We start from the raw sequence: 13,481 nt of genomic DNA, 5'->3' as shown, positions 1-13,481 counted from the left end.
CCTTTCGAGGAAACTTTCTCGCAGCTGCCCCAAGCTCTGTCTGGTGCATGCCAGGAAAGTCCTCGCGAGCTCCTCCAGTGGCTCCGTTTTGATGGAGAGCATGGCCAGATGCTGCGTGGCATTGTCACTGTGCAGACGCTGCGGCGTGCCTCGAAGGCAGCAGATGATTCCGGGAGGCTGCTGTTGTAAGGCCTGCCAGGAAGGCTGCCAGTGTAGACTCACCGGCCCATAGGCACTGCCCGGGGAAGAGAGCACAGACAGATACTGCGCAGTGCTGTCAGGGCGGACACGCAGCGCTTGTCCTTGGAGGTTACAGATGATGCTGAATGGGGCCTCCCATGACACCATTGCACCCTGGGTGCCGGCAGTGCTGGTTTGGGCTGAGCTTGGCGGCACCTCTGCGAAGTAGCGGCTGCTGAGGCAAGCCTCCACTGAAAGGCTCTTCTCCATGTCCTCCCCGTGAAGGGCATCCTCTGTCGCACCACAGGCTGTTTCCCTTTGGGGAGTCTCAGCAGCGGACACTCGGCCTCATGGAGGCCACATCACAGGCTCTGGGGACACTGGGGACACTGAAACACGGACCAAGGAGTCTAGCACGTGCGCGAGTCAGCGGCTCGCTCGAAAGCCCGTGGTACAACGAAGGTGTGGGCCAGGACGCACCAGGTGAGGTGGGATCCTGAGGTGGAGGCAGAGCTGAGGGCGCACCACCGGCCCATCTCGCCCGCTCCGTCGGGGAGGTGGAGCATGAGCGCCCGTGCTAGGACCTGAAAGATGGTGAACTATGCCTGGGCAGGGCAAATGCCAGAGGAAACTCTGGTGGAAGTCCATAGCAGTCCTGACCTGCAAATTGGTCATCCGACCCGATTATAGGGGCAAAAGACTAATCAAACCATCTAGTAGCTGGTTCCCTCTGAAGTTTTCCTCAGGATACCTGGCACTCGGTGGGCGGCAGTTTTACCTGGTAAAGCGAATGATTAGAGGTCTTGGGGCTGAAATGATCTCAACCTATTCCCAAACTTTCAATGGGTAAGATCATAGAATGCTTAAGGTTGGAAGGGACCTCTAGAGATCATCTAGTCCAACCCCCCAGCCCACCTGCCCTTGTCCCACTGTGACTCTGCACCCCAGAGGTCCCTTGGTGTCAGTGCTGGAAAAGACACTGCAGAGGGAAACCCTCCTCCCTGCACTGGGCACATCCAAGGGAGCTCAAAGAAGCGGCTCAGAGAATCCCTCCTGTCTGCTAGTGAAGGGGGAAGCCTGGCTTCATGCTTTATCATGGTCTATGTTTAAGTGTTAAATGAGAGATTACTGTGCAGTCATGACAAAAACCAGGTATCTTTATTTTATTATTTATTATTTTAAAATGGATGTAAAAGAGAAGTAAAAAAGAAAGAAATGGATAAAATACAGCCTCGATGGCAGATATCCTGGTGAGTGAATGAAACAGTTGTTATCACTGACCTTGTACCCACTGGATGAGTTTCCTCAGTGCCTCCTTGATCTCCTTGTTCCTCATGCTGTAGATGAGGGGGTTCAGTGCTGGAGGCACCACAGAGTACAGAACAGCCAGCACCAGATCCAGAGATGGTGAGGAGATGGAGGGGGGCTTCAGGTAGGCAAATACTGCAGTGCTGACAAAGAGGGAGACCACGGCCAGGTGCGGGAGGCACATGGAAAAGGCTTTGTGCCGGCCCTGCTCTGAGGGGATCCTCAGCACAGCTCTGAAAATCTGTACGTAGGACACCACAATGAAAACGAAACACCCAAAGACTAAACAGGCACTAAGCACAATAATCCCAGCTTCCCTGAGGTAGGAATTGGAGCAGGAGAGCTTGAGGATCTGGGGGATCTCACAGAAGAACTGCTCCACCACATTGCCTTGGCAGAGGGGTAGGGAAAATGTGTTAACGGTGTGCAGGAGAGCATAGAGAAATCCACTGGCCCAGGCAGCTGCTGTCATTTTAACACAAGCTCTGCTGTCCAGGAGGGTCCTGTAGTGCAGGGGTCTGCAGATGGCAACGTAGCGGTCATAGGCCATTACTGTGAGGAGACAATACTCAGCTGACATGAAAATAGTAAAACTTAAGACCTGCCCAACACATCCCAAGTAGGAAATGGATCTGGTGTCCATCAGGGAATTGTGCATGCATTTGGGGAGAGAGGTGGAGATGGAGCCAAGCTCGAGGAGGGAGAGGTTGAGAAGGAAGAAGTACATGGGGGTGTGGAGGTGGTGGTTGCAGGCTACGGCTGTGATGATGAGGCCGTTGGCCAGGAGGGCAGCCAGGTAGATGGCCAGGAAGAGCGAGAAGTGCAAGAGCTGCAGCTCCCGCGTGTCTGCAAATGGCAGGAGGAGGAACTCGTTGAGGGAGCTGCTGTTGGACATCTGTTCTATTGGGCTCAGGAAAACTGTGTAGGGAAGAAAAGGCAATATTAACTTAGAACAATTTTCTCTGAAAAAGACTTTCCATTTTTCATAGAAATGCTTCTTGACCCCGTCCCAACTCTCAGTAATTCCTTCTTCTCCCTATCACCTCCAGTCAGCTCCTCAGTCTATGCTCCACCTGAGTGTTCTGGGAGGAGCCGGAGCCTGAGTTACTCTACGCCAATGTGTATAAAGGGCTGGTTCTTGATATCTCTCCTTTTCGGAGTGGATGTCACAGAACATCCACATTTAAGATAAAGCATCTTTTAATACTCCCACATACACTTCCAAGGAGTTTGGGGTGCAGCAGGGGGTTTTAGCATTTTGGTTTAGAATTTCTTATTTTGGAGATTTTTAGATTCTGCCACCATATCTCGTCAGGTTCTTTGAGTGTCTTTATTGGCATGCAGATAAAGACAGATGTCTCTATTTCTGATAATGTGAACACTAAGCAGACTGGAGATGGAAATGGGCTCTCTGCTGCTTAGGGAACAGTGAGGAGTGCTGTTGAGTCCATCTGCCTTGTTCCTCCAGACAAACCTGTACTCTGTTGAGATCATAGAAGATTGGTTTCAAAGCACTCATTTAACTCTGCTCTCCCTCTAAGTTCAAGGTGGATATGTGATGGAGAGAACAGGACACTGCTCCTGACAAGGCAAGCACTCTGTGCACTGAGTCCACTTATGCAGGGCAGCTCACAACCTCAGCAGGGCAACGGAGACAGTCACGTGTCCTGACAGTCACAGGGTCTCCTAAAGGGAGAGTCAACCCCTTTGCAGCCCCTCCAATAACGCTGCCCTGGGCATACTGTCCCTCTTCAGACACCTCCATGGCAGGACCTCAGGGTAAGTATTTGAATTAGTAGCTGAAGCCCCAGCTGACTGCCAGGACAAGAGCAGAAAGGAGAGGCAGGGAAATGAGGAGAAACACTGTGATTGCTGCCGAGGGAGGACAGAGAGACAGAGCACCACCGTCCCCAGGTTGCACCTCCCAGACAGTGTGATCTTCCCAGGAAGTGGTCCTCAGACCCTGTGCCTTGCAATGGGAAATGGGTACATGGCAGCAGAGAGGCAGCTCTGCTGCTCTGGAAATCTGACTGCAGAGGAGGTCAGAAATGCCCTGGAGCCCTTCCCCTTGAGAGCAGAGTGAGACTAAGTACAATGAGAATGAGGAGAGCTGCAAAGGGGGTATTGCTGCTGCCCACAGGTGAAAAGGCAGTTGAAGGAATATTCTGGGGTCCTTGCAGACCTATTGATCCCTCAGAGCAGCACTGCAGAACTCTCCTTCAGGCATCTAAAGCTAAAATGTCCCATTCATTTGCTGCCTTGTCAAGGATACAAAACAAAATCCTAGCCTCTGGATATTCCCTTCTCTTTCATAGCAGCTTCCCAAGAGTGTCCTCTTGAAAAGCCCCTTCCAGATATGTTGTGTGGGTGAGGCTGAGCTGTGAGCAGCCCTGACCCCACACAGCAGCCTCTCAGCAGGAGAATGAACCTGCCCGAGGGGGATCTCTCCTCCCAGCCAGAGCTTCTCCCTGCAGCGCCCTGGCAGGTTGAGTGCTGATCCTCACAGAATCACTGAACCGGGCACACAGCACCCTGGGGCGCATGGGCACTGCTCTGAAGAACAGTGCTCTGAAGAACCTGTGTGCCCACATTGCCTTCACTGTCTTGCACCAGCTCCAGAAGAAGCAGCCATGATGCCCCGACCTTGTGATGCTGGGACAGGGAATTTCTGTTCTGAAGCATTTCCTCGTATGCAAAGTAGAAGCAGGGAGAACAATCCTCAAAAAAAAAAAGAAAGTCATCAGCTGGGAGGGATGCTGCAGACCCCTCCAGAAACCTCAGTAGCATTACCCTGCAGCCAGCGACTTACCGTGTCAAAGACTGCTCCCACCATGAGCTCTCCTCTGTCCTCCGACTCCACGCTGCCTTTCACCTCTCTGTCCTCTCTCCTCTCCTGACCGCAGCAGCAGGCAGTGCCCACAGCCCTGCTGCTCTTGGCACAGGAGCTGCTCCTGCACTCGGCTGTCTCTGGGCAGTGCTGACAGGTTGCCACGAGCTGCCACCCAGCTGAATTCATGAATTACTCTGTCCCTTGGGATTCCTCCTTCTGGGATATGTTCCATCGAGTAACCTGTTTTCCTTCTCTAAAGACTACAGGTATACAGATTCCAATCTTGCAATTTATTTCATCAGATAATGATTATCTACCAAAGTTAGAAATGTCCCACAGGAAGTCCTGATTCACATCTCTTAACTAGGCAGGACACCCAGACAAGGATAAGAAGGGAGCTTGTTGATACATGGTGCATATATGATTCAGATGAGTTATTCAGGTGGCTTACTGGGGCTCCACATGTCTGTTCAGAAGCGCCAGGTTTGGAGAAGGATTCAGATAACTCATTAACTCCACAAATACAGGGCAGGTGGGATTCCCCTCACAAGGCTAAGCATGCACATGGTCTGCTTACAAGCTCCTGGCCTAAAGGTCCTAATGGAATCACTGGAGATAGAGCTTCAGTGGGAGGCCAGGTCAGGCATTTCCTTGGTCATCTCTAATGACCCTGGATGCCTTCTATCCTGCTAGAGCAGCACTCACAATAAAGCTGAGGGACAGGCAGATCCCTACAGCTCAAAAAGCTGATCTATTCCAGTGGAGACCATTTATAGAATTACAGAATGGTTGAGGTTGGAAGGAGCTTTGCACATGATCTAGTTCAATCCCCGTGATCAAGCAGTGTCACCTACAGCACGATGCACAGGATCCTGTCCAGGCAGGTTTGGAATATCTGCAGAGAAGGAGACTCCACAACCTTTCTGGGCAATCCATGCCAGTGCTCTATCACCTTCACAGTCAACATGCTTTTCCTCAAATTCAGACAGAACTTCCTGTGCTTCAATTTGTGTCTGTTGCCTCTTGTGCCATCACTAGTCACCACTAAAAAGAGTCTGGGCCATCCTCTTCTGCTCTTGGCATCCTCCCTTCAGGTATTTGCACACCCTGATAAGATCCCCTCTCAGCCTTCTCTTCTCCAGGCTAAAACAGGCCCAGTTCTCTCACCTTCTCGTCACAGGAGGGATGCTCCAGCTCCCTGATCAACTTTGTAGATCAATGCTGGGCTCTCTCCAGTAGCTTCATGTCCCTCTTGTACTGGGGAGCCCAGTGCTGGACACAGGACTCAAGGGATGGCCTCCCCAGGACTTAGTAGAGAGGCCGAATGGCCTCCCTTGTCCTCCTGGAAACAGTCTTCCTACTGCACACCAGAAGACCACCGGCCTTCTTGGCAGCAAGGGGACATTGCTGGCTCATAAGCAAGCTTCAAGGGGGCTTGAGGGAGAGAAGGCACCTTTCTCTGGTTGCAAGGGACGTTTGAAGCTCATCTAGTCAGATGATGGTCAAGTCAATGTTTGTAAGCACCTGGGAGGCCAGCAGCAGGCACATGGCACTGCTCCTGCTTGGGAGGGGGGTCACATTGTCTGTGCTCCTGACTGGACAGCACCAGGCATTAGCAGGTCCATCCATGTCTGTGAGGGTGACCGTGAGCTCTGCTCTTTGCTGAGTCCCGGGCAGGCCAGCAAGAGGCGCCTGGCTGGGCAGTTCCTTGGGAGGTCCCTGCTGGCAGAGCAGCTGCGAGGCCAGTGCTGGCCCATGGCTGGGGACGGGCTCTGAGGCCGCTCCTGTCACAGCAGCAGCAGCGGGGACGAGAGGGTTTGCTGAGGGTGCCCCGTGCAGGGGCTGACACCTGTGGAGCCCTGCAGCCTTGGAGAAAGGCAGCTCCTTAATCAGGAGGTGGGAGAGGGAGCACTTAGCACCATGAATTTGTGCTGCTGTGAGCATGATCTTCTCTGGCGAATGTGGACAAGGAGCAGAGACTTGCAGCCAGCTACCATTGGACCAGGGAGTCCAGCAAGATCTTTCAGGCTGCTAAATGAACCCAGTGCCCAAGAAAGCATGGTGTAACAAGAGCAGTGGCATTAGTAATTGATGATTGCCAGGCTGTTTGTGCTGTAGTAATTCCCCTCCCTGTCTGATGGGTGAGTTAATGTAGACTTAGCTGAATTGCACTCTGAAGATGTGGTAAGGGAAACGATGGGCACTGTCCCCAGCAGCAAGTTCACAGAATCACAGAGTGGTTAACATTGGAAGGCACCTCTAGAGATCATCTAGTCCAACTCCCTGCTCAAGCAGGGACACCTAGAGCACGTGGCACAGGGTGGCATCCAGGTGAGTTTTGAAGATCTCCAGAGAAGGAGACTCCACAACCTCTCTGGGCAGCCTGTTCCAGGTCTCTGGCACCCTCACAGTAAAGTTCTTCCTCACATGGAGATGGGACTTCCTATGTTTCAGCTTGCACCCATTACCCCTTGTCCTGTCACGGGCCACCATTAAGAAGAGTTTGGCCCCATGCTCCCTACAGTCACCCCTAAGGTACTTACTTCTACATGTTGATCAGATCTCCTCTCAGTCTCCTCTTCTCCGGACTAAACAGGCCCAGCTCGCTTAGTCTTTCCTCATACGATAGATGCTCCAGTTCCTTAATCATCTTGATCGCATTATGCTGCACCCTCTCTAGAAGCAAAATGTCCCTCTTGCACTGCAGAGCCCAGAACTGCACACAATACTCCAGGTGAGGCCTCACCAGAGCTGAGGAGAGGAGACAACATCTCCTGGCAACACTCCTCCTGATGCAGGCCAGAATGCCATTGACCTTCCTGGCCACAAGGGCACATTGCTGACTCATGGTTAACTCCTTGTCAACCAGGATTCCCAAATCCCTCTCTGCGGAGCTGCTTTCCAGGAGGTCAACCTCTAGTCTATACTGGTGCCTGGGATTATTCCTCCCCAGGTGCAGGACCCCGCACTTGTCCTTGTAATGTGATGCTGGGCAGTATTTCTAAATGCCTCTGCCTTTGCCTCTGCCCATTTTTCTCCTCTACATTGCCCTATTAGTCTGGAGCTAAGTAACGAGATCTCAGTCTACTCAAGGGGTATGTGCTGGTTTGAGTGCCCTGAGGTATCTGATAGTTTTAGTGAGTATCGGAATGGCCCATTCTTATGCTTGGCAGGTCTGTCCTTAAAGACCTGCTAGCTTTCGTGAGCTCTGATGTCCTTGAAAGCTGCCTCCCCTGGCATCCCCCACCAGTACCCTGAACAGGCCAGGAAGTTGGCTCTTCTGAAGCCCAGTCTCTATTCTGCTACTGTCCTTCTGCACTCCTCTCAGCATTAGGCACTCCAGATTCTCATGGTCACAGTAGGCAAGGCAGACACTGACTATTCCATCCCTGATAGGTTTGTCCTTGTTTGAAATGTCCAGATACCAGAAAGCATCATCCTTATCAGCCCGTCTGGCAGCTGTGCAAAAAAGTTCTCCTTAATGCCCTCCAGAAGCCTCCCAGACTGCTTGCACCCTGCAGTTTGCCTTTCCAGGTCATGATAGGGGGATTAAAGTCTGCCCAACAAGAACCAGGGCCAGTGATCCACAGACTTTTTTGATACTGCTGAGAAATAGGAGAGCTCCCTCCTGAGATGCTCACCCACAAGCTCTCACTTCAAACCTTGCCTCTTCCAAGGAAGAGCTCCACACATCCAATCTGTTCCTTCACACAAAAGGCATCCTCCCTCATCTTCCATTGATCACCATTCCAATGATATTTCAGGCCTGTGACAGCTTGCACATCTTCACGTGCTCCTGCCTCTACTTCAGGCTGCCTACACTTGCATATATTTGGGCTATAGAGCTGCAGCTGTGGCACAGAGAACAGAATGGTCACAGAGAAGCCTGTTACCAAGGGGCAAAGACACTGGGTGTGCACTGGCCGAGTTCAGAGCAGAGCCATCCCATCATATATAGCAGGAACAATGCAATGGTGGAAGCAGCTTCCCACTAGGAAAGTGAATCCAGCAGTGTCCGAGGCCAGGAAGACACAGACCTGGGCATTGAGAAACAGTAGGAAAGGGGGTTCTGCCTGAGGTGACTCTGTGGCTATACTGGACCTATGACAGACTTCTTGCACCAATCTCCAGGAAGGACAAGGTGCCCCTGACGATGTCCATGGACCTTGACAGCCTGTGATCCAGACACGCTGAGGTCCACGTTAGCCCAGTCCCTGTTCATATAATATGATGGAGTGAGCAGAAGTTGAGGGGAGGAGAGCAAGAAGGGTTTGAGAGTGCAAAGAATCTCAAGATACCTTAGTGTGACGTGCCCCTCATTTATGCAGCACACATGGATGTAGACAGGATGGACTTTCCCTGCAGACAGTGCTGGATTTCATTTGTTTGGGTTCGGGATGGAACCCTAGGATTCCCTGCAGCACTTGCCCAGCAAGCACTCCCTGTTGGCAGGGATAGTTTCCCTGTACATCCAATCTGCTACAGACATATGGTTGAGCTGGACAACCCAGGCATCTGACGAGGCTCTTCCAGCACTTTTCAATGCCATCAAATCAAGTGTCTGCACTGAATTATAAGAGCTGCTGGTTAATACTGGAATCTTCCTATGCCTCAGCTGGAGTGAGTGGGGCTCTAGTTGTGTTTGGCACCAGGAGGTCATTTCAGATAGCCAAGCCAATTCCCCACCTGATCCTCACCTCATCCTCTAGGATGATGCAGGTCCCCAATTCCTGCATCAGAGCAAGCAGATACTGACACCACATCTGTGTGTGGCACATCTGCCATGGACCACATCTGTCTCTTCAGCTGTCACCAGATATCTGTGTGTAAGTGACTGACTCTTCCATCTCCAATGATTACAGTTGGATCTTAGACAGAGCACACATGCACACCTCTGTGTTGTGCTCACTTTGTTTTTGGCAAGGGGAATCCCACCGATGGCGTGTCTGTGGAATTTACAGGAATAATCTGAATATCACTTCAGACCCAGGCCTGGGGGTCTGCATTCTGTAATGCCCAGATTGATTAATCCTAATCAAAACCTGAACCATGTCTAAGTGAGTTGGCTTTTGTCCCATCTAGGTGTCCCTGTCTGGTTGAGAGATGAAAGTCATTCTTCCAGAGTGGGACATTCACAACTTTCATAGCTCCTCATTCCTTGATGAAATAAATTGCAATGTTGGAACCTCTCTCCACTCACGAGAAAAGGAAAACAGATGATTATTTTAGTTTGCTTGAGGGAACATTCCCCAGGAGGAGGGGGCACAAGGGACAGAGCAATTGGTGAGTTCAGCTGGGCCTCTGCTCCTGAGCAGGGCCAGGCTCCTGGGACGGAGGCAGCTCGTGGCAGCCTGGCAGCACTGCCCAGAGACAGCCATGTGCAGGAGCAGCTCCTGTGCCAAGAGCAGCAGGGCTGCGGGCACTGCCTGCTGCTGCGGACAGGGGAGGAGAGAAGGCAGCGAGAGGGGAACAGCAGTGTGGAGCGGGAGCAGAGCTCATTGTGGGGGAATCTTCACAGCCCTTGAAACAGTGAGTCTCTGTCTGCAGGGCAATGCTGCTGAGGTTCCTGGAGAGGGTGTCTGCATCCCAGCCAATACATAGCTCATAGGATTTTTAATGGTCTCTCTCCTGGAGTAAGCAGAACATAGCAGGAGGAGGAGATGCTTCAGAGCAGGGATTCCCTGACACATGGTCAGAGGATCGGGGTATGCTTCTCTTGGCTATGCCACTTGAACACAGGGCTGTAGGGCTGTGAAGGCAGGGAGTGCACCAAGGTCTGCCTGGGGATGTGATTCAGAGCAGTGTCCCTGTACCTCATGGTGCTGTTTGCCCAGGGCAGTGACTCTGCCACCTGTGAGGGTCAGCACACAGCCTCTCCAGGGAGCTCCCTGTGGTGCTGTGGGGAGAAGCTTTGGGTGGGCAGAGAGATCCCTGGCAGGGCAGGTTCTTTCTGCCTTTGAGAGGTGCTGCAGGGGTCAGGTTCTGCTCACAGCTCCAGCACATGCACAGGACATGTCGGAGGGGTCCTTTCAAGAGGAAAATCAAGAGAAGAGCTGCTTGAAGGAGAAGGAGCTTTCCTTCAGGTCTCTGCACTTTCACTTTCCTCATTTTGACAGGGAGAATGAAGGAACAAGTTTTCTGTTTTGGCAATGAGCTGGGAGTCGTAAACCTTCACTCTGAGAGATTAATAGGTCTGTAAGAAACATCAGTGAGCTGCTTCATCCCCACCTTAGCCTAAAGGCAGCATCAGCATCTTCTTTGCAGCATCCTAGGACTTTATGTGACCTGCTCATTCCAACCTGCAACCACAGAGCTGGCCCTGGACATTGCCAGACGTTTCTGTAGGGCAGAACTGAGCACCCAGAGGGTGACATGGGATCTTTGAGCAGTGGCAGGGACAAGACACTGGGACAGAGAAAGAGCTGCCAGCAGGGACAGTTCCAAGCAGCAGAGATGGGCAGGGGAGGAGAAGGAACTGCAGGGCATGAGACTGTGGCTGAACTCTGCAGCCAGAGCTGTGGCAGAGGAGAGGGGCATCTCTTTGGTGCCTCCCCACCAAAGGGCTGAGAGGGGCAGTGCTGCAATGCTCCCCTCTGCCAGGTGCCATACCCTGCAGGTAAAGTGAAGGTTTTCCAGAATGCCTCTCTGTCCCTCTCCTTGCCTCCCTTGCCAACAGAGTCATGGTGTTGCTCCTTAATCCTTCTCCTGTCCATGCTGCTCCTGTTCTTGCTCTCTGCTTCCTGTGGTTGGGAGGAATCAGCTGCAGTTCAGTGACCAAAGCTACAAGTAGTGTAAAAGAGGAATTTCCAAGAGAGTGTGGTCTCCACAGCTCCATTCTGTCCTGTGGAGCTCCAGGAAATGCAGTACAGGGAAATGAGTTGACTGTCCCTTAAGGAAAGTCCATCCTAAATCCTGACAATCATTTGGCTGTTACCCTGTGGTGTCCTGCAGGCTGCCACCTGCCCTCCAGAAAGCCTCTGCTGTCTCATGGCATATCTGTGGTATCTCAGTGACCCCTACGGAAATACTGATAGTATGGAAGTGATGGTGGGAGGCTGTAAATGAGCAGCCGAAAAGGGTCTTGTGTGTTGTTTGCTAGAAGGGGAGTGTGGAGACCTCCCTCAGGTGCATGTAGAAAGGGTGAGAAGGTCAGAGATGGGCACTCTGAAATCAGACTCTGCTCTCAGCAGGGACTGCTCTCTTTTTAGAGTAACATCAACCTCTGGCTAGAAGAGGCATGAGCCTCAGAGATCTGGCAATGAGACAAATAGATAAAAAAACTTGATTAATTTGTTTATTTTCCTTTTAAGAGTGTCTCCTAACTTGTCTCTGTCTGTTTTTTCCCTTGTTGAATTCCCCATATGTATGGGGAGGAAATGTCCAACAGCAGCTCCCTCAAAGAATTCCTGCTCCTGCCATTCTCAGACACGCGGGAGCTGCAGCTCTTGCACTTCTCGCTCTTCCTGGCCATCTACCTGGCTGCCCTCCTGGTCAACGGCCTCATCATCACAGCCGTAGCCTGTGACCGCCGCCTCCACACCCCCATGTACTTCTTCCTCCTCAACCTCTCCCTCCTCGACCTGGGCTCCATCTCCACGACCGTTCCCAAATCCATGGCCAATTCCCTGTGGAACACCAGGGCCATTTCCTACTTGGGATGTGTTGGGCAGGTCTCAAGTTTTACTATTTTCATATCAGCTGAGTTTTCTCTCCTCACAGTCATGGCCTATGACCGCTACATTGCCATCTGCAGACCCCTGCACTATGGGACCCTCCTGAGCAGCAGAGCTTGTGCCAGAATGGCAGCAGGTGCCTGGACCAGTGGCTTTCTCAGTGCTCTCCTGCACACCGTTAACACATTTTCCCTACCCCTCTGCCAAGGCAATGTGGTGGAGCAGTTCTTCTGTGAGATCCCCCAGATCCTCAAGCTCTCCTGCTCACACTCCTACCTCAGGGAAGCTGGGCTTCTTGTGGTTAGTGTCTCTTTGGGCTTTGGGTGTTTCACTTTCATTGTGGTGTCCTATGTGCAGATCTTCAGAGCTGTGCTGAGGATCCCCTCTGAGCAGGGCCGGCACAAAGCCTTTTCCATGTGCCTCCCACACCTGGCCGTGGTCTCCCTGTTTCTCAGCACTGCAGTGTTTGCCTACCTGAAGCCCCCTTCCATCTCCTCGCCACCTCTGGATCTGGTGGTGGTTGTTCTGTACTCGATGGTGCCTCCAGTAGTGAACCCCTTCATCTACAGCATGAGGAACAAGGAGCTCAAGGAAGCCATTAGGAAAGTGATTTCATGGACCTTTTTAAGCAGTGGTAATTTTTCCACATCTCTCCACAAATGACTCTTTATCCCGTAACTGGATTGAGCATTCTTTCTTCATGTTATTTTTATTATGGCTTTTACTAGTGATAATAATTGTTATCGTGTTATTACACGACTACTTGTATTCATTCTCTTTTTTACAGTGTCTGCTTTGTCTGACCTGATACCCTAAATTGTGTCGAATGCTGGACAAGGACTGGTTCCCTAACAGTATCTCTATAATAAAGTAATTTCTATCAGTACATTGTGTGAAAGCTGGGCTTTTCCTCCAAAGCGGGTGCAAAGAATAAGCCCAAGGACTTCCACCCCTCAAGGGCCTGCTGCACAGGATTCTCCATGGGTTCAGCAACACAGAGCTCAGAATCATGTAATGATCAAACCAGACCAAGGGCTGGTTTAGGAATTCACCTATCAGAGTCCAAGGATAGGACTCCAATGGAGACGCTGAATGGTCATGGATTTACACATGCACAGCTCTCCTGCATATTAAGGCACAGTGTCAGATAGCTGTACTCATGGAGGGGAAGCTGGAGGTGTCAGGAGAGCACAGAGATCCATCTGGGACAGCATATGCCTGGGATGGACTGTGAGTAGAGCCTCATAAAGGGAAAGGTCATAGAATCATAGAATCATAGAATGCTTAAGGTTGGAAGGGACCTCTAGAGATCATCTAGTCCAGCCCCCCTGCACACGCAAGGTCACCTAGAGCACGTGGCACAGGACTGCATCCAAGCGGGTTTGGAAGATCTCCAGAGAAGGAGACTCCACAACCTCTCTGGGCAGCCTGTTCCAGTGCTCTGTCACCCTCATTGTTAAAAAAATTTTCCTTAAGTTCCTGTGGAACTT

General features: G+C 51.5%; 1 protein-coding gene across 1 annotated transcript; it reads left to right on the top strand.

Moving 5' to 3' along the window:
* Positions 1 to 11,694: 11,694 nt before the first annotated feature.
* On the top strand, positions 11,695 to 12,654 carry LOC148596154 (olfactory receptor 14J1-like). Its single transcript, XM_088529673.1, has one exon. The coding sequence runs from the start codon at positions 11,695 to 11,697 to the stop codon at positions 12,652 to 12,654; it is 960 nt and encodes a 319-aa protein (XP_088385799.1).
* The last annotated feature ends 827 nt before the right edge of the window (positions 12,655 to 13,481 follow it).

The sequence above is a fragment of the Tinamus guttatus genome, unplaced genomic scaffold (genome assembly GCF_059628265.1).
Source record: "Tinamus guttatus ecotype Peru unplaced genomic scaffold, ASM5962826v1 Tinamus_guttatus_pri_ptg000029l, whole genome shotgun sequence".
Classification (NCBI taxonomy): Eukaryota; Metazoa; Chordata; class Aves; order Tinamiformes; family Tinamidae; genus Tinamus; species Tinamus guttatus.
Note: the sequence above shows the minus strand (reverse complement) of the source record. Positions and strands in the feature narration are given on the sequence as shown.

Coding starts and splice junctions, on each gene's coding strand:
- LOC148596154 (XM_088529673.1), top strand. CDS start 11,695: ATGTCCAACAGCAGCTCCCTCAAAGAATTCCTGCTCCTGCCATTCTCA.